This window comes from Perissodus microlepis, chromosome 22 (assembly GCF_051167445.1).
Source record: "Perissodus microlepis isolate ML-2025 ecotype Zambia chromosome 22, ASM5116744v1, whole genome shotgun sequence".
NCBI classification, from domain to species: domain Eukaryota; kingdom Metazoa; phylum Chordata; class Actinopteri; order Cichliformes; family Cichlidae; genus Perissodus; species Perissodus microlepis.
In genome coordinates, this window is record NC_140481.1 from 15,335,481 (window position 1) to 15,360,689 (window position 25,209).

General features: G+C 40.4%; 2 protein-coding genes across 2 annotated transcripts; one reads left to right on the top strand and one right to left on the bottom strand.

Moving 5' to 3' along the window:
* Positions 1–6,731: 6,731 nt before the first annotated feature.
* Positions 6,732–8,155, bottom strand: LOC146362779 (forkhead box protein H1-like). The gene is made up of 3 exons (XM_084918960.1): positions 8,000–8,155; positions 7,446–7,541; positions 6,732–7,358 (listed from the first exon to the last, which is right to left on the bottom strand). Exons 1-3 carry the CDS (start codon positions 8,153–8,155, stop codon positions 6,732–6,734), a joined length of 879 nt encoding a protein of 292 aa, XP_084775086.1.
* Positions 8,156–11,916: 3,761 nt separating this feature from the next.
* LOC146362780 (uncharacterized) lies at positions 11,917–14,802 on the top strand. Its single transcript, XM_084919677.1, has 4 exons — positions 11,917–12,281; positions 12,858–13,086; positions 13,192–13,284; positions 13,367–14,802. Exons 2-4 carry the CDS (start codon positions 12,934–12,936, stop codon positions 13,979–13,981), a joined length of 861 nt encoding a protein of 286 aa, XP_084775803.1. The 5' UTR covers positions 11,917–12,281; positions 12,858–12,933; the 3' UTR covers positions 13,982–14,802.
* The last annotated feature ends 10,407 nt before the right edge of the window (positions 14,803–25,209 follow it).

Consider the following 25,209-nt stretch of genomic DNA (forward strand, 5'->3'; position numbering starts at 1 on the left):
CTGGTGTTGGTTGCATGATTGCTCTAACAATGTTTAATAGGAATGGAATTAAACCTTCTTAAGGCAGGATTATATATCTGCATGTTGTGCTGAAATAAAGAAATACTTTGAAGTGGTGGAAATTAAATGTTTGCCTTTTTTTAAAAATGTTAATGCGCTGTAGAGGATGGTTTGTGCAAATCAAGTGTGGACAACTCTGCTTTGGTATGTGAATTTTTTTTTTTTCACCCTCTTGTGCGTTTCACTTGTTAGTTGGTGTATATAACACAATTGATGAGCTCATGTTGTCAGTCTGTAAAAGCAGCCCTCGCATATATTAAACTGCAAAGGTAGGACAGTTATCACAATAGAAACTCTTTTCACATGCAGCCAACAATTTTGTAAGAGCACCGATGAGTTGAAAAGCAAAGAAAACCAAAGTATCAATATAAACTGGTCACGGAGTAAGACATGACAAAGCCCTGCTCAGTGAGCAGTTTAAGGTGGATTATGGAGGAAAGATGTTTGAAGTTCACTTCTCAATAGGAAGGGTGATGCTTTCTGTGAGCTTTTGACACTGAAGAAAACTAACAAAGGAGCGACTTAATGGTCTGCTTTAGTGGTTTGAACATAGTTGTTAAAGAATAATGCACTATGCCTGTTATACTCTGACTAAAGTCAGAGTTTTTAAGTCTGTCTTTACAAACCCTGAAGTAGCCAAACATTGAATTGAAATTGTATTGTAATGTGTATTCCATGTTAATGGAAATGTACTGATAGTGAGAACGTCTGAATCCTTGGGTGGGGTCATCTACATAATCAAAGGCTTAACTTCTGAAGGGGCAGCTGTGCTAAAGCTCCAACGCCCAAAAACAGGAAGAACCCAATCTACATATCAAATGTGCCCCTAGACAAAGCATGTGTATATACTGACTGCATTACCTAAAACTGGACAGATTATAAAGTTCCACTATGTTTAATTCATAGTTCTCTCTTGTGAAAGCTTAACTTTATTTATGTAGTACATGTTTTCCTTATGAATTACATTTCAGCTGCAAAAATGTTCTCTATTATGTTACATTCCACTGATTAAAAAAATGACAGTGGGCATCTTTTTAAATCATGAACACCAAGATAGCTCACTTGTACTTCCTGACCCTGCTGTGATTTGTGGAAACTGTGTGGGAACCTGTTGATATCAACTACAAAACACTTTATCAGCAAGATGAGTATACTGCCAGGACTGTGGATCTAAGCAGTGCTGCCAGTGACTTTGCCGAGCAAAGGCCAGAAACGTGAAGCTCTGACGGCTTTTGTCTTTGTTTTTCTAAAGGATTGAAACATCGTTACATTTATATGTTGAAAATACGCACTCGTACTGTAATATGCGTGTGATATATGTAGACGCTGGCCCACTGAAAACGATTGATGAGTGAGCTTGTTATACGGCGACCACGTCCAGTCAGTCTGTGAGGACCTGTGGTTAATGGGCGTCTTTCTTCTGTCCTATATGGTTACAAACATTACACTTGTCTTTATGTTACTTTGGAGAGGCTAAATCTGTTTTGAGGTCATTACCTAAGCAACTTTGTCCATTTCCCCAACCCCTGCTGTCCATGGTGCTGATTGAAAGCTGGAGTGATGATATTGATATTAATTATTCCTATACAATGTTATTTTTTTGCACTTACACAGTGTGTGTGTCTGCATGTGTGTGTCACCCTTTTTAACTGAGTAGTCCAAAATCAGTCGAATCCACAGTAATCTGTCATACAAAGTCAAGGAAAAAAAACAATATTTGAGAATCTACTCTTGTTGGGTTCAGTTAGGATCGTAAGGAGACTGGCAGTGGTAACTCAACTTAAAGAAGGAATATCCCTCCACTCAGAATGAGACACTGACAACAACTTAAAGGGAGAAAAGTGATTTGAGTGTATTCAACATTTTAAATGGTCCAAAACATAGACATGAACAAAACATTTAGATCATTTCAAACATGTAAATCTCAACAATGTACAATATATCACTTAAAGTGTCCATAAATGTATTAGGTAGGCTGTCCATTTCAGTTCAGTGCACTTAGTATTCAGTGTTCTTAGTAAGTGTTAATTGTCTTTAGTCACAGGTTTGCTTTTTGATGCATCAGTTTTTTTTGGTGTTAAGTGGAATCAGCTCTGACCCAAAAAAAGGAAAAAAAGTAACAACATAAAGCGTCCTGAGATCTCAGAAAAAAAACGTTAATCCTAAAAAAAAAAATGCAAATCGTTGTATCCTACCACCCTCCAAGGAAACAGGTGGCCTTCAGATTGAGAACGTCCTTTCTAGGCACCTCCAGTGGCATCCAGTCCTTAGATGGCACCGCTCGGTCCTTGCAGCAGATTTCTACCACATAAAAAAAAAAACAGCAGGACTGAATATCCACACAGCTTTGCGCATCTAGCTCCGTGCAGGCGGATGCAGTGAAAGAAAGTCACCACGCACGCGCTATGGTGCATTCACGGTACATGGGAAAACTCAGCATTTAACAAAACAGTAACACTTCAAATTAGAATAAAAACAGAATACAATTGGCAATAAAATAACCATGGGTTACATGTGTGTGACAGAGAGAGAGAAAATGTAACATAGCGTGTTTGGTCAGGTACTATGTGGCAGTAACAACCCAAAAAATCAGCTATGGGGTTTATTGCAGAGTTGTTAACCCTGTGACAACAATAGATCTAGTCAAGTGGCTCATAATTGGCTTTGTCACTTGTTTTGTTTCTGTTAAATGTTGATGCATTTTTTTAAACCACCACACTGGCTTTTTCCAACGTGCATATTAAGTAAATATAAAATATGAACAGAACAGAGACTTGTTCTTTTATTAATTAATTCTATTTACAAATAACTTAAATTGACAAAAAAACATGGAAATGTTGAGCTGTCTCCAAGCTTTAATATTCCCCTGTTGTTCCAAAGGACATACGCACAGTTTACTGCATAAGGTCCACATCAGGACACTGAGCAAGGTTGTAATTGCAGTACTCTGTGGGATTACACTCTTCAAGAAACATGATGCAGATAAGGAAGTTTGGAGCTCTGGTGTATCAGCTAAGTCTGCTGAGAGAGAGCACCCCGCCCTTACCTGGAAGCCTTCCAAAATGCTGCAGGCTCGATGCAAACTTTAACTCTGGTGGGAGTTAAAAGAAACTTTTAATTATCTCAGTTATCTTTAAGAACTATTTGAAAGCTTTCATTTTCAGTCTGGTATTTTGTAGTAGACAAGATGAAGCTGCTAATCTCTGATAATGCGTCTTAGAGTCTCTATCTATTTTTTTTTTATACTATATTAACTCTTATTTAAGCTGCTTAAAAAACAACAACAAAACCAAGACCCGGTTGTATTAGCTGAAGTACACTGGATCCCCCCCCCCCCCCCCCCAGGTATAGTGCTCCCAAAAATCACTGGAGAGAGCTGTGGGAAACTTGACTCCAGTCACTCCTAGTCAGATCACAGCAAAGATCACAGCATTGTTACTTCAAAGCAAGCTCTGTTCGAGGCCCACACACAGACAAGTCGGGGCAGCGTGGCGCTTCATCTGGGACTCCGAGGAGCCTCAACTCCTTCAAACTTCAGCCGGGAAAGTTAGCTGAGGGAATAAGTGAACCTTATTCCCTCAGCAGATGGAAGGACACAACAAGGAACCCATTGCTGTGAAGTTGTGGAGCCCACCAAGGGGACGCCTGTGCCCGGACCCCTCCCCCTCCATTGCCCTCTGCATTTCTCCAACCCACACACAGCAGTTACATCTGAAAATCTGAAAATTTGCTAAAAGTAATAAGTAGCTCTCTGATTATATAAGTCAGTTTCATCCAGTGTAATACAACAAGTTAACACTTTCATCTATTCCTAAAAGATACCTCAATTTTTCTCCACAATTTGACAATCATCCTTGTGGCCTTCAGGAGTCCAAAGTCAATTCAGTCATTGGCCCTCCATACTGTTCACGCCTGCACTCAGCCCACTTTGATGGACCAACTCTGAGCCGCTAATCAGCCAGTCTGTCATCATTGACTAATGCCTGGTACCTGCTGTGTCTCCTCTCTTGAGTCTTGGAATCAGTCTAAATCCTTGTGATGTCTGTTTTCAAAAAAATAAAATTTGGGGGTGGAGTGCATGTTGTCACTCTGTCAGCAAAATAAAAGGATTTATAAAAAAGTATGCTGAGAAGCCTAATATATTGTGTACTTTTTTCCTCATTTTAAAGTGTAGTCATAAGCACACCTTCCAGATATCCGTGATGCAGAGAGTCAAGGTCAAAGGGATAACTTTAGGAGGAAGTATGTGAATTGTGCATGCTGTATAGAGAAGCTGAAGTATGTAATAATGATAAAGAGTGAGTGAATTGCAGACATAAACACTAAAGAGACTAAAGCATCCTGGGTAATTGTTAGTACAGAGTTGTCTGTGAAGGTTCTCAGTCATCCAGGTCATCGTAGTCAAAGGAGCTTGCAAAGAAAAGCCTCTGGACTTCTTTAAATTACTTGAAGACGTTTCACCTCTCATCCGAGAAGCTTCTTCAGTTCTAAGGTCAAATGGTGGAGAGTCCCAGATATAAACCTAGTGGGAGTATCCCCCCACAGAGGGACAAAAGGGACTCTCCACCATTTGACCTTAGAACTGAAGAAGCTTCTCGGATGAGAGGTGAAACGTCTTCAAGTAACTTAAAGAAGTCCAGACGCTTTTCTTTGCAAGCTCCTTTGACTTAGTACAGAGTTGTATAGCTGCTGTGTGGATTGGTGAAATAAGGGGCGCGGGCTCTGGGGAAGACACTGGGCTCAGGGTACACAGACTCTGGATTAGCTGAACCCCTGCTGTGTAGACAAAGATTTTCCACTTATAGTCTGCAGGAGGAAGGACCAGGAGACTCTTCCCTTTGTTGGGACCTGTGTGTAGGATGCATAAGGCTGCTGCTCCACTCTGAGGGGAACACTGGAGCGAGGACAAGCTCTGGTGTCCTGAGCAGAGTCGTTGGAGAAAAGGACCACTGAACTGAACAGATAGCTCTGGGGGTCCAGAGAGCTTAGTGGTGCTGCAATGGTTAGCAGAAGAATGATGCATGTGTGGCCCTGCCAAGAGGTGACTTCTTTTTTGAAATTAAGACAAACACTGCATTTGGAAATCTCCAGTTGCTGTTACAAGCAGCTTTATTAACTATGCAAAAAAATATCAATGAATTTAAAAAAAACCAAACAAACAAAAAACCCCAACAAAAAACACATGTTGGTTCGACTAAAAAGTTCAGTTAAGAAACAAGGAGACAGACAGAGGTTACAGCACAGTGTGGAGCACTATTCAGTTACTACACTCTAATTCTGTGATCCCACTGTACTGCACACAATTCAGCTACTTCATTTACTTCAGTACTACTCCCAGAGAAGCTACCAGGTAACCTACAAGGGACAGCAGGACCAGGGTTAAAATATCACTGACACAATCACTAAAATAACACAGAAAAAAAAGAAAAAGAAACAGTTAAAAAAAATTCCAGTGGATAATATTCAACACTTGACTGGAATTTCAAAAGAAACAACAGTTAGAATCACGCACAGCATTAACACAACAAACATGAATAGCATTAATGCATCAAACATGTTCAATAATTAACAAACTCCCCACAGTTCAGGCAGCTACAGGTCAAGACTCCCGAGGAAGTGCTTTAACATTGATCTGTATAAATACAAACACAATGAGTCGAAAGGTACTTTACTGACACTAGTTTGTCTAGTTTTTTTTCCTTAAAGTTTATGACATACCTGCAAGAAAATCATACAGCCCCCAAGTTATCAGTTAATCACCTATAGTGACTCATGTAGCCTTAGAAGAGACATTTACTGCACATAGCTTAGAGGACTGTGTTGAATCAACCCGTACGCTGAGCAAGACAAAAGCCTACTACACCTGGTGGATGGCCTTTTGTTACCCAAGCACCTTCCCTTTAATACGCCCACTATTCTCAATCACTATTCTCCCTAGGACATTCTAGGGAGCTGGGCATTCCCGTACACTACACATGCCATGTTCAAAACGGTTAAAATGGTTTACAATTCCTCTAATAATTATACTGTAATTTGTACAAATTAAAAAAAAAAAAGAACAAAAAAAATATAGTAACACAACATAGTATTTACAATACAGTAAAATATGCCTGCTACCACAATGTCCAGCTAGCTTATCCTGCCTTTTCCTGAGAATTGTACCCACAATCCTCTGCATCAGGTACACATACATCAAGAGAGTCAGAGTTTAGGGCACAATCTTGAGAATGTGATGATTTCATAAGGGCAGAAAGATCTAAGCACAGACAGGAGCAGTTCAAAGGATTTTTTACAACATGGAAATTTGGCAAAGGGGTTACCTTCAGAGCTACAAGGCTCACGGGTGATGGGGCTGGCAGGAAAGAAATCCAAGGTTTCTGAATCAAAGTCGAATTAAGTCGAAGTGGGTACTGGGTAAATCCTACTGAGCAGACAACACACCGGGAGCTTCCTGGAGACGAGAAGTTGCCTTTCTTCTGTCCCTGTCCTAGCTTCAAACATGACCGCTAGAGAGGGCAGAACAACCTAGTGAAAATCAAGGGGAGAAACTGTTTCTTAAACATTCCAGGTGAGTGGTTTGCTGGTAACCGCAAATCCAAAGGCATCTACAAATGACTGAGCAGAGAAGAGGAGAGATGTAGGGAGGGAGAAACAGAGGGTGGGGAGAAGGATTACAACCAAAAACCTCGAGCATCATGCATGAATGCTGGTACAGATGTTGCATAACTGCCATGTGGGGTGGCGTAATAAGAGGCGCTGGGTCTGGGGAAGGCTGTGGGCTCAGGGTAAGTAGGCATCGTTTTGATGGGGTGAACAGCTCCACATCCAAAATAACCTCTGCCATCAGCTAAGTAGATGGGGGAAGTTACAGCTGCAGTTTTTAGGGTGAGAGGCTCCTCAGAGTCCCAGCTGAAGCTTCTCTTTGTTCCAGCTTGTTTGGACGGTGTATAATAAGGCGGCTGTTCCACTCTGAGAGGAACACCAGAGAGAGGAGAAGCTCTGGGGTTCTGAGCAGAGTGTTCATCAGTATTTAGGAGGGAATCAATGGAGAAAGGACCTCTGAACTTCACCTCACGCTGGATACGAACAGATCTGCGAGCTTCAAGTTCATGGGAGCTGGGAGTTGCGCAATGCTGCGATTGTTTGCTCAGGTTCTCCTTTTGCATCTCGCAGGCTAGATCGGGGAAGAGCTGCAGGATGCCTCTGAAGTGCCGACGCATCATCTTCGCTGTGATCTGAGTCAAGTCCAACTTCCAGTAGTTTCTCTTACTATTGAGTGAATATGGCACAATTGGAACCTGAAAAAAAATCTCAGTCAACTGAACAGAAACTTGCTTCTTGAAGTAGTTCTTACAACATCATTTATTAAATATGTAAAATCTTACCTTGACAAAACATTTGTTTGTTGATAAACAAACTCTGACGTTGTTCTCAATAGATTTTTGATCCTCAGAGAAGAACAGGGTCAGCTTGTCCATCAGCTGCACATGCATCACAATGCAAGTTAGTGCTTGACATGTGAAAGACATTACTGTTGAGCATAGCAATTTCAAATCCCCACTATCTTATGTTTTTAGATTCTCCTAATGAGGTATTTAGAAAAAAAATGACCCTTCCTGTCTGACTGATTGGGAGGAAAAAAAGCCAATCCACGACCTCTTGTCTGTTTTATTTAATAGTTATGACATGCAGCTTTATTGCTACTCTTCACCTATTTCCAGTTCTACTTTCATTTTGAAGCAAACAAATTTCTGGTCTAGTTTCTTGCCATTGCACTCTCTTTTTTTATAGCATTTCCTACAGCTGGTTGCAAGCAACCACTCTTCTGTTTCCTGTTTACATCAACACACACAGGCCGTGTACAGTAGCAATCAACATGATAGCGAAGAAAAAAAGGTTGCAGAGTGCAAATAGCTTTGTAATTCTGAATCTTTGTTACCTGAGTAAAGGTGAGCATCTTGTCTGGAGCATCATGGAGAACAATGGCAATCTTAGCCAGGTAGGTGGTGGTGTTGCTGAGCAGAGCCTTCTGAGCACTGCTGGCTGGATCCGAGAGAGACAACGGAGTGCCCAAGTTCCCTGTCTGGTTCTCCATCTCGTTTGCTGGAGAGTAAAGTGCTGCACAGGAGAGTGTTGTCGCAGTCCTCACTTGGTGATGATGTGTACCTGAAGTGGTCAGCCCTGGCTATATGTCTTGCTGGAACAATTCATTAGGGTGTTCCTGACGATCGCCTTTTCATGTGAAGATGAGTCGTTAATGTTGGAGGAGCAGCCACTGCGGGAATCCTAAATGTGAATAAGGCCATCAGGATGTCCATGTTCATGGTTTAGGAGATTTCTTAATTTTCTTACTGATTTGAGGCCTTCTTGTTCAAGACATCAAGTAGAGACTGTCTATGATGAATGTTTGAATAATCGGAACTAAGTTTGCTGTAGACTACATCTTTAGAGGCTTAAACAACCCTCCTCGTTAACAAATATAAAGATCGCTGGAAGACCGAGGCTGTGTGGGTGAGGTGATATCGCTGTCACTGGTATTCATTAGTTAGAATGGCTCACTATCACAAACAGTGTGTCTAATTTGAATGTGACTAGAAAGAGTATTAAGTTACATTCCAGCGGTTTACGACTCGGGTGGGAAGAAATTCTGGGCCTCTGACACATTTAGGTCAGTGCACTCAAAAGATTTCTTCAGCACTAACACAGTTTTTATTTCTACACGAATTCATGTTAGATGACAAAGATTATGTTAACACTATTAAATAACTTTTCTTAATACTAATAATTATAACAGTCATCTGCTTATCCCTGTTGTCACTGTGTGAGAGGGGTGCTACTTCCAGGGCAGTTTCCATACCTTTACAGAACCAAGACAAGGAGACAGACAACATTTCACAGTTACAGTGACAACAAATTTTGAATTAACAAATAACCTATTATGCATGTCAACACAACACAGACTGCCTTAAGGTTTTAACCCGGAACCTTCCCGACATGTGGCAACAGTGCTAAATGGTGCACTGCTGTGCAATACATTCAATTTATTGTCTTTAATATTTAGAATATTATCTAATATAATATTTCTCTCTCCTCCTGTCATTGTCCCCAAACCTCATCACCATAGAGACTACACCATAGAAACAAAAGAAAGGCAAAACAAATTAAACATTCAAAATTCACAAAGACTCATAATACCCCAAACTACACCTAAATAAATTAAAGGTGGAGTATTAAACATTATGTCACAGTCAGTGGATGCAGACTGTGTGGAGTGGAGAAAAGTGTAGAAACAAACTTAACATTAACTGAAAGCGAGCTATTTATTGAAGGCTGGTTTTAGCTGCATGAAACAAGACGCAAAGGCAAAACTAAACACTTAGTTCACCCAGTTTAGGTTAAGGCTAAACATAAAAAACCTTGAACATGAACGTGGAAACCCTGACATGAAAAACCTGAAATGTGAAGACTTAGAGTACATGAAAACCCTAGAGAGCATGGCAGAATAGCAGGACAAACAGACAAGGAATGAATAACACACAGACTAAATACACACATTTAGGTGATCAGGGGAAGTGGAAACACACGGTGGAAACAGCTGATTAGCTTGAACATAATGACGCCACAGTGGAAGTGAAACTAGAAACTGAACATGGAAACACCAGACTCTTCACAATAAAACAGGAAACATGATGAGAGGCAGACAACATGGAACACGCAGACATGAAACACATGGCAGACTAAAACATGCAGACTTAACGTGACAAACTGATGAGGAACATGCACACTATAAACACACAGAGGAAAAAACGGTACTGGAGATGAGACAGACATAACCAAAACAGAACATAGCTGCGGAAAAACACACATGACGGATGGAAAGGGGCACGAGGAAAACATGTAAACAAGAGGAGAAGAGGGGAGACAACGACATCACTGAAACACATGAAGGGCACGGAAGACATAAACACAAGGGGTGAAGACACAAGGAGAATCTAATAGATAATAAACTATAACAGGGGAAGGAAGGCAAAATAGAAATGAGCTTAGATTACTAAATGAGACTTAAACATAAACAATGAATATGAAAATATAAGAAAACGTAATACACTGGGTCAAATGACCCAGGACCGTGACACAGTCTAAGTTTGTGTTAATATGATTTAATAATTGATCAACACAGTGATTTACTTGGCCTTTCAGAGACCTTGTAATAGCTGGATGAATATATGTTAGTTGAAATTAATCAACACCCCTGAGTTACCCAAGTTATATTGTCAGCATCCTGGACGTACAGGCTGAGGAGGAGTAGCAGCAACCTTTCACTCCATCTTATTAATTAACTAAAGACACAGACAGAGTTTTAATTCATTCATTAATTCATTCTCAACTCTAATAACTACTGATATTTACTTCACTTTCTCTTTGATCAATTTCCCTCTAAACCAGCGGTCCCCAACCTCCAACCCCCGGGCCTGGTACCGGTCCATGAGTCGTTTGGTACCAGGCCGCAAGAGTTGAGGCTTGGGTGTGAAATGTATGGTTTTCAGGGTTTTTATCGGTTTTCAGCGTTATTTTGTTATCGTTTTTATTGTTAACTCTGTTTTCCTGGGTCTTTTCACGTGTGTTATGAATAAATCTTCTTTTTTTCGGTACCGGTACTAGTTTTATTTTGTTGTATTTATCCGCGACACCTTAAAGGCCGGTCCGTGACAATATTGTCGGGCATAAACCGGTCTGTGGCGCAAAAAAGGTTGGGGACCGCTGCTCTAAACCACCAGTGAGCTTTCTTGATGCCATTCCTACAAGACTGCTCAAAGAGGTTTCACCATTAATTAATGCTTCAGTTTTAAGTATGATTGGTCTATCTTTATTAACAGGCTATGCACCACACGCTTTTGAAGTAGTGGAAAATAAAAATCTTGCACTTGATCCAAAATCTTTATTCCAAAAATTCTTCAAAGAGTAGTTGTCAGACAGTTAACTAATTATTTGCATTTAAATACATCACTGGACAGAAACAGCACTGATAAAGGTTACAAATTATATTCTTATGGGCTTTAACAGTGGACTCAGCTTTGTGCTTGTCCTGTTAGACCTCAGTGCAGCACTTGATTCCACCAATCACAAAGATTTGGTGCAGAGATTAGGACACACTGTGGGTGTTAAAAGAAATGCAGTAGTCACAGAGTTCCCCAGAGTTTTGTCCTTTTTAGCTTCTTTCTGTTATTGCTATAATAAATAAAGCTACATTTAATTGAATATGGTACAAGTAGCTCCTGGATAAAAATTTACACCTAAATTCTGATGTAAATTCAGTGTATATTTATTCAAATTAACCACAATCAGCACCTTGGCTGGGTTGCGTGGACAAGGATGTACGACTATGAAATACCTGAAACAATGACCTCAGGTTATACCAGTGAAGATGAGTCTGTGTTAAAACCTTCTTTATTATTAATAAAGGAATAACTCCAAGAAATGTCGTGAATTAATCAGCTGAGAATTTGCACTTTTTATTAGTAGAAACCATTTTTTATTGCTCTTTCACAACAGAAGGACATATTTTATGGCCTCTTATTGTTTCTGCCAATGCTTCAGTCCCTCTCTGAATGGCTGTATCAGAATTGGTCTGTGTATGCTGCTGTCCTTCATGTAATTGTGACTGTTTCAGTCTAACCTAAGCTTGTTTTCTCCAAATTATATTTTTATCTTTTCTAAAATACATGTGGAAATCTTGAGGGTCAGCGGTGTTTTACAGATCCCTCTGTGAATCCGTTCCTTGGACCAGACCCCAGAGCAGCTTAGCACACCTTTAATCAGAGACAAGTGAAAACACATGGGTCAGGGTTGCAGCCTTACAACCATCCACCAGAGGAAAGCTGTAATCCTGCTTTCAGTACAGGTCATGGGTGGAGGAATCTGAAAAGGGGTCGTTGATTTAAATAACGGGTGTTGAGCAAAAGGCTGCTGGTTTGACTTTAAATGAGAGGTGCAGTAAATTGTACTGTTAGCGTGTGAATAGATTGCTTATTGGTTTGACAACTTTACTCGATTATGTATTCTGTGTAATTGAACCACCAGCGTGCATGTGGTGTGTCTCAAATCAACTTTAGAAACTAAACTAAGTGTAAGGGGAAACGACTATAGGTGAGGGGAAGATTTTTTGAAATTAACCTTCACCTGCTAGAAGGCTGTTCCTCTACGTTGAAACAACTTTCAAAGTGAGTTTTGTGCTGTTAGGTTTGTATTTAATTAAAAGGTTGGCTACTTCTGAGGCGACGCAACGTGGCGAAGACAAAAAGAGAGTGTTACAATCTAACCAGAGCATTTCAATACAGTTTCTGTTCACAATTTAATTTACTCAACACATTTTTGTCAGGTTTTAACTTCATGTTACTGGACACTTATGTCATTGCAAAATTAAACATTCCTCAAAACAAGACAAATTACTTCAAGTTAGTTTTTTCTTATCAAGAAGAATTTGAGTTATTTGCACAATTTCAGTGTTACACTAATGGCAAAAAATTGTATTTTCCTTTTGTCTAATTTTGCTGATTTGGTTGAGGTCTGAAGTTTTAACAGTTCTGTAAATGAAAAGTTTAATATTAAATGTTTGCTGAAGTTTATGAATGTTTCAGTGAAATTTAATAAAAGCTTCAGAGCTAAGCTAAAATGCCGGTGGGGGGGAAATCAGCATGGAGCCAGACTCCAGCACTTGTGGACCTGGTTTATCATCTTATTAAAAACATGCTCATTTGCCTGAAGTTGTCCACCCTGAAATCCCCTTTTTGTTCCAGAGCTTACCGCTTCAGGTGCAAACTGGTAAAGTTTATGACGACAGTGAAGGGGACTTGACTTGACTCTCCAAAGAAGATGCAGAACAAAGATGAGAAGTCTGGAGATGACAAATCTCTGACTGATCTATCTAAACCTCTGAGTGCGTTCTGTAGCAAAAATACCACTTACCTGGCTAAGCTTGCCATCCTTCTCCAGTATTCTCCACATAAGATGCTGACTTTTACTCAGGTAAGAAATAAGTGTGGTGTTTATTGTTGCTGCTGTTATAAATGCAAACACCCAATATGAAACACAAGTTTCCATTTTAAAGCCTTCCACTTGATGTTTTTATAGATAAAAAACAAGATTTCAGTGATTGATAAGGATGAAAGGAATGCTTACAACAACATCAGTTGGTATTTAACAGGTTACAAATGTTTCGTCAAGGTAAGCATCTTTTCCAAAATTTATTTAAATCAAACACACAAAGGGCTGTAAATAAAACTCATGTGTACTGTTTGCTTTTCAGATTCTAGTTCCGGGCACAATGAATTGTAAGCTTGTGTACTGGACGCTGGACTGCAGGGAGATAACAACAGAGATGGTGCATGAACACTTCTTGGAAATTCTCCATCTCTTCCCTGTTCTGGCCTCCAGACTGGAGACCAAGAACCTGAGCTGTCCGCCTAGGCCTCTCCACTCTCTAGAGCCTGCACCACGCAGTACTGTTCAGATCAAACCTGAGGTGAAGTTTAATGGCCCTTTCTCTATTGACTCAATCCTGAAGAGAGACTGCACCTCTGCTCAAGCCTACACTCCCACACTCAGTCTGCCAGTCCGGGTGGAGCACTTTATTCAGCCTACGCAGCGACGAACTGGGACAAAAAGGTGCTTCGGCTGGGACACCGATCAGCATCTCATCCTACAAGCTTCAGCTGGAAGTTCTCCTGTCTGCACGGGAGGGGGCAGCACACACCACTGGGCCACTGCTGATGTAACTACTACACCCGTCAAACGGATACCTGTGTATTCTGTTCCCTCGCTCCAGGTTCACCCGGGAGCTGTCCCTTTGTTCACCAGCCCGCAGAGCAGTGGCCTTACTTACACCCTTCCAGCACTTACCCCCGGTGTTCCCCGTTTTTGATAGTTAAAAAAATCTTCCTATTAAAATACACTTCCATGTTTCATGTTTTGAAGGGGACATGCTAGTTTTATTGGAAAAAAACAGAAATATAGTTTTATATCAAAGTGGGCGTGTAGTTTAATGTCGATTGTTTGTAATATAATGTCTTTATTTTTGGCTGTAGACTTTTTAGTTGTAGATAATTGATGGTTTAGGGAAAATACTGTTTCCTGGAGTTAAAAAAAATTGTGGCTTATCACGGTTTTTTGTGTGATTGCGGCCACTACATTTTATACATGTGTCTGAAGTCACTACAGACTGACCACAAGGGGGCAGTAGAGTTTTACTTTGAACTCCCAAACGCACTACCTTGTATTAAAATCAACACAATTAAGTGTTGTTGTTTTTTTTTTGTTTGTTTTTTTTATATCTATCTATATCTATCTATATCTAGAGATAGGTGTATATTTGTCCATTTTGTGGTGTTTAATGCAGTTTTGCTGACCATTACAACAGTCTTTATTACACTATAGAAGATACTCTAACAGAATGCATATACCATAGACAATGCTTTGTTAGGTTGTGAAAAATTTAATGTCTGTAAGTGGGGAAAAATCTAGATACAATTAATCATGCAAGATATCAGGTCTTTCATTTGTTCCCAGAGGTTGCAGAGTTGGTTGAGTTGGGCAAATATGCAGCGCATGAAATCTGTTTGCTTTTCTATTTTCAGCACACATGACCTGTACCTTGCTGAACCATAACCTAGCTGGCAATATGATTAGCATGGTTAACACTGGAGGTTGCTAGAGTAGTATGTCTTGAAATGTTATTTTTTTAGAGAGGGAAAAAGACCGTAACGTGAAAGCATGTGCCCTGTGAAGTCATGTCAGTAGCCAGCAATCAGGTCACTGAGGTCTGGGACTGAGAACCTCTCCTTTAGCCGAGCGCATGCTTAGGTCAGTTTGGACTTGTGAATTAGCGTCCACGTCAGGCAAGAGTTCTGGAATGGGCCAAAAGTGCAGGTGCAGCCCCTTGCATCTGCACTCTGAAAATGCATTACATTGCAGCAGGTGTCCATGTGTCAGATGTCATGCAGTGAGTCAAGCTTTATACTTTTTAATAGAGGAAACTTGAGAAAAACAGTGTTTCGGTCACAAATCACCGAAACATAATCGATGCATACAACATGATGCAAGCAGCTTGCATACTTTTCAGTGCGGTAAGGAAAGAGATCCACCCTTTGCCATTATTCACCCTGACCCTGCAGCTTCAAACAGGCTGTGGGCTGCAGAGTGGATTTTAGTTCAGACATGTACAATAGAACATAAAAAGCAAAGAATCAGGGATTATGAGTGTCCTACTCTACATTGTTTTGACACAAACTGTGCAGTACAAATGCTCAAGGGTACACAATCCTTGTACTAGTAATTGAAACTGAAGGTCAAGCAGGACAGTATTTCAGTCTCCACCACCATGTCCTACTGTAAGGACACCAAGTCATGCATCTATGCAGATCATGCAAGTCATGAGCCCACGCAGGACAGGTGCTGCGTGACCCTCTCAAACGCGATGCTTCCAAACAGCTTTTTCTGGGAACAGGTGAAGCGTGACTGTAAAAGGATGTGCAAGCAGTTGAGATTGCCAGAAATGTTTTGACTTTTAACTGAAGAAAGCCCACATGGAACCATGAAGGTAGTGAAGGTGATGCTTTTATTTCGACATTTAGGTTTTTGCTGTAAACTATGACGGAACACAAGAATTGTGCAGATTCCTGACACAGCAAACATTTAATATCAGGTCAACAATAAAAAACTGCATCCTCTTCAAATGAAGAGCATTTACGACATAGCCTTTAAAGTAAAACAGTAAACAAGTATTTGCCCTCTTCCTGATTTTGATTTCGTTTTTTGCATATTTGTCACAATTTTAAAATGAAAAAAGCGATCCGAACCTAACTGGCCCTGTGTTAAAAAGTACTGTCCCCCTGTTAAACGATGAATGATGAAATGATGATTAATCACATTTCTTGGAATGCAAGAAACCAATTTCACTGGAAAACACGCAGTCTTGATTATTGCCAAATCTGATAGAACCTGTCTGACAAAGTATGACAAAAGATCTCAAAAAGCAACACATCAAACTTGATCTAAACAAACTCAATCATTGACATCTATGAAAAGGGTTATAAAGCCTTTGGAACTCCAGTGAACCACAGTGAGAGCCATTATTCACCAATGGAAAAAACTTGGAATGGTGGTGAATCTTCCTGGGATTAGCCGGCCTGCTAAATTACTCCAAGAGCACATTGAATACTCATCCATGAGGTCACAAAAGAAGCCAGGACAACACCTCAGTTAAGGTCAGTGCTCATGATTCATCAATAAGAAACAGACTGGGCAAAAAATAATAATGGGAGAATTCCATTATTTGTTTGCCAACAAACATCTTGATCAACACCAAAACTCTTTACTTTGTGGACTGGCGAGACAAAAGCTGAACCTTTTGGAAGGTTTGAGTCTCGTTACATCTGAAATAAAGCTAACACAGCATTTCATGAAAAGAACATCACGGTGGTCGTGTGAGGGTCTGGAGCTGCTTTGCTGCTTCAGGATGACTTGCAGTAATTGATGGTACCATGAATATCTGGCTATGGATTCATACCCTGAATGCCAAGAGCACCTTGGTCATGCAGCAGGAAAGTGATCTGAAACACACCAGCAAGTCCACCTCTCAAGGGCTCAGCGCTAACAAAACAAAGGTTTTGGAGTGGCCTAGTCAAAGGCCAGATTTAAAAGCAATCAAAATGCTTTAATATGACCTTAAACAGATGTTCATGCCCCAAACCCTCCAATGTAGCTGCAAAGAAGAGTGAAACAGAATTCCTCCACAGCGATGTGAAACATTCAGTCAGTTATCACAGATGTTGGATTGCAGTTCTTGCTGCCAAGGCTAGCACAACCAGTTATTACTCTTCGGGGTCAATAAGTAAATGAAAGCATCATTTCAGAATTGCATTTTTTATTACTCAGGTTGTCTTTGTCTAATTTTTAAATGGGTATGTTGATATGAAATTTGAGAAATATTAAATAAAATACTAATCAGGAAGGGCATTATATACTTTTTCACACCTTTGTATCTCCATCCTGAATCATCAGCTTGGCAAGAACTCTGTTTCAGGGCTTACGCAGCGCTTTTGAATTACAAACTTATCAGATGGACTGAATGATCAACTAATACCCCCTACTTGGGGAATTTCTAGCAGATATCATCGGAGCATGTGAGTCGAGGGCAAACTGAGGGAGGTCTGTCACGAGACAAGAATTTAGCGAACAGAGGCACAAGGAAGAGGAGTTGGCTGAGCTCAGCATTTGGCAGTGAATGACCACAACAGAACCTCCACCCTGTGGGATTACTAGTGGACGACCTAGATTGCGACACAGTCCTCCATCTTTTTTTTTTTGCCCTCGCTCCCTTCTCTGACTGGTCAACAGAGATTACACTCAGAGAATGAGCCTGGCAGTCAGACAGAATCACTAAGCATGTGACTGAGTGACACACAGAGGGACGGGAGACAAAACAGCATTTCTCTTTCTTCACTGCCTCACATCTCTTCTCTAATTTATGCTTCATTTTGTGCACTTTGTGTTTTTAAGCTCCGGATTTTACAGCAAAAGACAAAGTTTCATATGAATATCAAACAAAAAAACAAAACAAAACACAAAAGGAGTGGCAAGATTTGTTATAAGTGCACAGTGAGGGGAAACTGGAGCTCGTCAGCTCGTCGACTGTGAAGGATTAACTTGCAGGTTTCTGTTTACTGATTGAGTAAACTGGTTCAAGCTTTAATCCCCTGAACGCTATATCGTGCAGAGAATCCTCACCGGCATATTAAACTAGTACTGATACGTTGATCTCTGTGTGTCGAGGACTTCCTTACTTTACACTAACGTAACATATCGGATCACACACACATACCAATCCCACCAAGCTGTGAAGATTTGTTTCACTAACAAAACCAAACTGCATGTCTGCGTGTGTGAGGATGCACCGGGTTAATCTCCACACGGTTTTTCTGCCGCTTGTTTACAAGTAGGCCAGGACACATGGCCGCTCCACTAGGGAAAAATGAGCTAATATTAGCCCTCATACATCCACATTCTCTCATGTGACTGCCTGCCTCTAGTGTATTACACAAATATTTTACTGTCATTATTACTTAATGCCTTAGTTTTTCCATTAAAGACTACTAAACCTACTTAACTGGGCAGATCAGTCACGCCATTCAAATGGCTCTGTAATAGTCAGTTGTTCATTTGTTTGTTTTTATTTTGGGGTTTTTCACTGGTTTGTCTGTAATAGTGTGTCAAACTAATTTTTCACTGTGGGCCAACTACAACCCACTTCTTTCTGAAGCAGGCCGGACCAATTCATTTCACTTCAGCTCACTTTATTTCATTTATATAGCAACAAATCACAACTGTAACCTCAAAGCCAGCAAAACCCCCCTATCTATAAGTTTAAAGACATTAACTAATTGCTGAGTTAATATTAGTTTTATTAGTTAATACTAGTTTTTCTAGATAATAAAGAAATGCTTCTTTAGTAAATGAAAGACATGTACCAGCACTATAGTGTTGTGAGAAATAATAAAAAATAAATAAATACAGAAATGTTATTGTTTTCTGTTACTTATTACTTCAGTGTAGTATCAATGTAGCAAAAGCTGTAAAACCCAAGAAAGAAAATACAGTGCAATGCAATGCAAAGGGGCCAGACTGGAGTTTTTGCAGGGCTGATTCTGGCCCCTGGGCCTTATTTTTGACACCCATGGTTTATAATAACAAATCATATAGCATCTTTACATGAGATAGGCTGTTTCAAAGTTGAGGTTAGGTGAGGCTACATTACACCCCTGTCACTATCACTGATTTCACACGTGTGGGACTAAAAAATCCTCGAGGTTTGCGTCGCCTTTTCCTGGAGCTTCGCCCCTTTTCGAACCTCTCTGAAGTTTAGCAGAGAGCAGCTAATGAGTCCTCTGAACCTGCTTGTCGTCCCGACTAAGCAGCTACTGAGGTTTCCTGAAGGTGTGTCACTCTGACGTAAGAGGATAAATATGCACAACGTAGACATCCTTTCACAGCACCGGGCAGTCACGTCGCACTCGTCTTCCTCGTCTGGGGTCACGCCTAGCTCCGCCCACAGCAGCTGGCGTCACCCTCGAAGCCCTTTTTCATCCTGTCGGATCAGCCCGCGGAGATGCGCTGCAGACAGGGTAGAAAACAAAACAAAACACCCATATGCGGATATTTTGGTCATGCCCCTGTTTAACCTGTGACTGTTTTTGTTGTGCACTGATTCTTGTGAAAGTGAAGTAAGCACAAGCTTTGTTTGTATGGACTACACAGTATTACGCAGACGTTTAAAAAGATGTAAACAATAGGCCTTAACCTACATTTTATTAAAATAAATATTCCTAATCTTTCATTTTTCTGTGTGAATTGTGTGAAAAGCGGTGACCAAACGCAGTGTTTAGCACTACAGGAAGTTGTGAAAGTCTTGAGTAGTCCTTTATTTCTTATCTTGAGCAATAGTTCTTCAGGATTTCTGAAGGTCTTTCAAAGTTTTTTATTTCGATTTCGACATTGGCTGCTTTTCAGTCCCGTCCTTGTACCTGACCATTTCAGAGGTATGTTGTTTTGTTGGGTAAGCCAATCGACCCTGACCTTTGAACCATTCAAGCATAAAAAGGGCACCCAACTCAAGGAACCAACCAGCATTGTGATACACACGACAACATAACAAGCAAAAGACAAGTTTTAAACTGTATTTTCATAAACGTTTTTCTACTAATCTGTTTTTTTGTTGACAAAAATGAGAAATATATTGTTTAAGAGGCATAAAATAGTATTTTTGCAACCAGCAAGATGATCCTTAAAGAGCTGTTAGCCAAAAACAACAACAACATAAAAAAACCCAAACTTGGCATGATGTGGAGTTTGTGCTTAAATAATGAGGAAACTAGACAGGTGGAGGACAAAAGAAGAATTGTTAGGCCTGAAAAACTACCTACAACAGATGAACAGTATCTGAAAGTCATGTCCTTAAGAAAGTGGGAAAAAAATCCAACAAACATCTGACATGGCACCTAAGAAATGCCGTTCACATGAGCCATCTACTGTTCACTGAAGCCCCATTTCTTAGGGTCTTTGCCTTACAATAAAAGTGCCCACTGTGGTTGTGATTTTGAGCTACATAAATAAAATGGTCTCAGTGGACGGCTGTAAAGAAGCCATTCTTGAGGAAGGGAAACAGGGAATAAAGGCAGAGGTATTCCACATTACACAAGAACTGGACTGAAAATCAGTGGCAACAGATCTGATTGGGTGATGAATCCAAATTTGACATTTTTCCTTGAAATCATTACATGCATAACTTCATGGCTTCATGAGTGTGGTAAAAAAAAAAGTTACAGCATTATGTTGTTCAAACACAAGTTCCTTTTATTCATGTTAATGATTTTCATGTCTTCAGTCAGACTTGCACACAGCAGCAGTGGAGAGTGCCACGGTGGGTGGGCAAGTGGGTCAGGTGACATATTATGTGAGTTCAAAGTTTTCTCATGAACACATGGGGGACGTGCTATATGGACACGTTTTTGTTAGTGTTACTGCTTTTCAGGGCTTTTCTCCTCTTTACTTTTTCAGTTTCAGTTTAGTCATTGAGGTCTGAGTTTACAGTTTGGTCGATCCAGTGCAGAAGTAAAGCATGACTCCATGGGTCTTTGTTTTTTTTTAAAAAATTGATTTATCAGAGAAAAGGCTCTGGGGAGGACACCTGTTGCAAGGGGCATATTAGCAGAAAAACCAATGTCCCCATTGTCTCAAGAGCTTGGAAAGAAAGTCCAACTGGTGCCAGCTGGTGGAGAGCTCTCCACCAGTTGCTCTTAGAACTGAAGAAGCTTCTCGGATGAGAGGTGAAATGTCTTCAAGAAACTTAAAGAAGTCCAGACGCTTTTCTTTCCAATCTCCTTAAACTACAGTGACCTGGATATCCGAGAACCTTCACAGACAATGTCCCCATTCCATGTGCTAATTGCACGTTCAAGTCCTTTGCACCTCATAGTACTTTTAAAATAACTTTTATCAACAGTACTGAGCATAGCACTGACCTTTGATTTACAGCGGTCATATTTTGGCAATACATTACCTGCTTTTTTCAAGGGCGGTGTTTGTTTATCCTCACCGTGTGCCTAACAAGGGATCATTAACATCTGGGCTATTTGGGTCACCTCATTCTCCTTGGTTTACCCACTCCAGAACTGACAATCATTGATCTGAAAACATGGCAGACAATTTTCTCCTTCAAGTAGTCATGTGTAATTTAGCCAGCGCCGAGTTAATCAATTGTAAATTTTCCATTACGCGTGAGGGCACGTGCTTAACCAAAACAACCTTCAGAGACACAGAGCCATGCAAGAGTCTCCTTTTAAAGGTTTTCCATCAACTTTTAAGTACCTTGTAAAGCTGTTTGGCTAGTTGGGAAATATATTCTTTGTTTTCATGCCACAAGACGGGTGAGAGTGTCATTGCATATCTTGTAGATGTTTTTTAAATATATATCAAAGCAGCCAGACATTTTGCCCGGCTTTGTCAGAAGATAACAAAATCCCCACGTTTCTTAAAGAGGAGTTGAAATTTCCTGCAATTGCCACTGGTTGCCTGACAAGACTAGACTAGCCTTAAAGGTGTGAGTTAGAAAACCACTTTGGGTTTAGCTTGAAACTATATAGCCATGTCCGCTATTTCCAGTGGTGGTAGATAGCGAACACGGCTCTGACTTTTGACATGAGGTGAATGAGGTGCGTTCTCTAAATAGTCACAATTCTGAGTGAGTGCAGTCCATAATTTCTTTAATTCCCACACCAGTGACCCTCACCTACTTTCCATTCTACTCATGCCTATATCAACAGCTACACCCATCCATCCTTTCCTTATCTATATTGCTGGACACCACCTTAACCACAACCCAGTTATCCAAGCAGCCGTGCACGCTGTGTATATATAAACACAGTTTTCCTGTTGCGCATCAACATTTCCTGTGTGAAGGGCAAGTTAGAGCTGAAACCCACCCGCAACACAGCAGGGGCTGTTATCACAGTCTCCCCTCAGTATGCCACAGACCACAGACCCTCCCATTAAAAGATATTACTCCAGCCATTACCTCCAACAATACGTGCAAACTTACTAAGTAATTAAATTGTGCAGTGGAATGAATATCTGCCCAACAGTCCGCATGCATCCCTTTAGTGGGGTGCAGTCTTGCCTGCCAGCTAATATCCTGGCATTCTGACCTCACATATTTTACTCAGGAACCAAAACACAGGCTGGTTAAGGTGCAGTTTCCACTTTATCGAGCGGTCCAACTTTGTCAGTCGAGGCTGATCTGTGGCTGTTGCTGGAATGTGATGCTGCTGCCAAGATTCACTGTAAAAAAAAAAAAGAAAAAAAAAAGTGAAGAATTAGGTGGGATTTCCACATTCCTGAAAAAGTTACATTTGTGGGAGAGACGCCATGTAATAGAGCGCAAGAGGCAACAGAGACGCTTTAAAGGGGTTGCACCAATCCTAAGCCTGTACACAACTGCGATTTAAGTGTGGCACTGTGTGAAAACCCACTGAGAGTGTTACTGCAGCTTTGTTTAGCTGTGTCATCAGTACCCACTGTGCCCTGGCATGTTTACTGTGTCTAAACTTGGTGCTGGCAATAAAGATATTAGGCCTATGATGGAGAGCTTGACGAACAGTGACTGTGGCTTTGAGGGGATTAGGGTTAGCTCAATTACGCTCACTGTTTGCATCTTGTTCTGTATGAACCAAGTGTACTCAGGTACGTGCTTGTGGTTCATATAAACGATTTTTAAACGAGCTGCATAGTTGGTTGGCCACTGTTTTGCCTTTTGTTAATAATTTAATGAAATTATGGTTGACTTTAAAGGGCAGTGCACATAACTGGTTATTTGTTAAACTTGATATGTTACCAGTCTTGTGCTTTCGGCTTGTGTAGATAAAAGCCAAAGGTTGCTGATTCCATTTTTAAGAGTCTGTAATATTTACACATTGTGGTTTGTCCCACTCCTTTGAGAATGAGTCAGCTGACTGTCTGGTTGTGACTTTCTCTATGTGACTAAACTACTTTCAACAATGTCTGACAAACGGCTTTCGTGAAAGAAGACTGCTCCTTCTCTCTCTTAAGCTGCAATAAAATTTGCTGACAATTATAAATACCTGAAGACAAAGGCATACTTCAGTGGGCAAGGTTTAACTTTTGCCCCCAGGAGGTCACAGGCAGAGACAAACAGTGCTATTAGGATGTTAATGTTCCCTGATTCTATATATCAGGAACGTTTGCCTTGGTTAGTCACTCAGTAACAACCTTATCAACATCAAGAGGACGGTCTTATCAGAGCACTTACTGCACCTTATTGAGACAATCAATATTGAATACAGGTCAGGCTCAAATTTATGATTCAAGAGATGAGAACATGACTACTGATAACTTCTCTTTACAATCAAATAAAATGCAACAGTTTGTTTTGTTTGTTGGCGTGTGATGTGTGATAGCAATTGCACAAATTCACTAAACATGTGGATGCTCTCTGTAAAGGACTAAAACGATAACCACACAAAGCAAGTCTGCTCATTTTTTACACTTAAATGCTTCAAATCTTTAAACAAATGTTAATATTAGACAGGGAGCGATTATGTCAATTATCATGGAAGCTGAGTTCAGTTTCACTAAACACATCCAGACCTGATTACTGTCATACCTGTTGAATCAACAAATCACTTGAAAAGCATCTGTGTGACTAAGTAAGGTACGCTGTAAGATCTGAAAAAGCAACACAAAGCCATTTCCAAGTTTCTGGGACTCCAGTGAACCACAGTGAGAGCCATTATCCACCAGTGGAGAAACGTTGGAACAGTGGTGAATCTTGTGGGAGTTGACAGCCTACCAGTTACTCTAAGAGTGCATTGATGACTCATCCAGAAGGTCACAAAAGCGCCAAGAACAACATCTAAAGAACAGTAAAGGTCAGAGTTCATGATTCAACAATAACAAAGATACTGGGCAAAAATGGCATCCACGAGAGAGAACAAGGTGACCAAGAAGGACACAAAGGCTCGTCTCAAATCTCTCCCCAAAAAAGTGGAAAAGCCTGTGCAGATGTGCAGATGAGACAAAAGTTTAACTTTTTGTGAGATTCAAGTCCTCTTACACCTGGCATGAAACTAACACAGCAATTCATGAAAAGAACATCATAACAGCTAAACACGGTGGTGGTATATGCAGCTATTAGTTCATGCCCTGAATTCAAAAGCACTTGATCTGATGATCAGTAATCTGAAACTCAGCCTCAAGTCCACTCGAAAGCAGTGAGTGTGGCCTAGTCAAAGTCTAGATTTAAACCAAATTTAAACGCTTTGCTATGACCATTAACAGGATGTTTATTATCACAAATCCTAAAGTGTGGCTAAAATAAAACAACTATGCAAAGAAAAGTGGACCAATTATGAACTGAAATGTGCAAGTACTTACTTTAATGGCAGTGTATGTCAGTCATTTCCCTGTGTTTTCAGTCTTTATGCTAAGCTACCAAAGTGATCGTAGCTTCAAATGCAGAAAATTTGAAGTGGAATCTTTTCATTTTTTATTTCAGGTGTATTTTCCACAAATATTGAACTATTCTTTTAAAGCTCTCCTTGACCCACGAGAGGCAAAGGCAGCCAGCACACTGCGTTTAATGATTCATCTGCACCCTACTGGTAACTTTGAAAAGTCACTTTTCCACTTTGTTAATTTTAGAAAAAGTTTATAAACATTTACCGCTCGAGTCCACACCCATTGTTCTCCAAAATATAATGCATTACTCACACATTCACAGTTTCTTACTATGTGACCTACAAACACATGTCATGTGTGTCTAAATCACCTTTTTTTTTTCAGGCTTGTTGCATCATTTCAGTTTTCATGACCAGTTGAATCTAGCTCAGAGTCATGCAAACAACCTGGTTTGGGTGTGCGAAATGAATAAAGCAGAGGAAAAACAGATGTGAGGAAACAGCCTACAGTCATGCTGTGTATGGTGTAAATACACTTCTGCTGACCAACAGCTGTCAGGGCGATCTTTGACTTTCAGTACAGAAAGCTAACTTTCTGCTCTGTTTGCACTGAACAGCAGCCATG

Bases quoted from the DNA above. Each gene is read 5' to 3' on its own strand.
- LOC146362779 (XM_084918960.1), bottom strand. From the start codon at position 8,155: ATGGAGAACCAGACAGGGAACTTGGGCACTCCGTTGTCTCTCTCGGAT. The intron at 7,542-7,999 runs GTAACAAAGATT...ATGCATGTGCAG, and splicing joins AGATGCTCACCTTTACTCAG to CTGATGGACAAGCTGACCCT. The intron at 7,359-7,445 runs GTAAGATTTTAC...ATTTTTTTTCAG, and splicing joins CAAACAAATGTTTTGTCAAG to GTTCCAATTGTGCCATATTC.
- LOC146362780 (XM_084919677.1), top strand. From the start codon at position 12,934: ATGCAGAACAAAGATGAGAAGTCTGGAGATGACAAATCTCTGACTGAT. The intron at 13,087-13,191 runs GTAAGAAATAAG...ATGTTTTTATAG, and splicing joins AGATGCTGACTTTTACTCAG to ATAAAAAACAAGATTTCAGT. The intron at 13,285-13,366 runs GTAAGCATCTTT...TTTGCTTTTCAG, and splicing joins GTTACAAATGTTTCGTCAAG to ATTCTAGTTCCGGGCACAAT.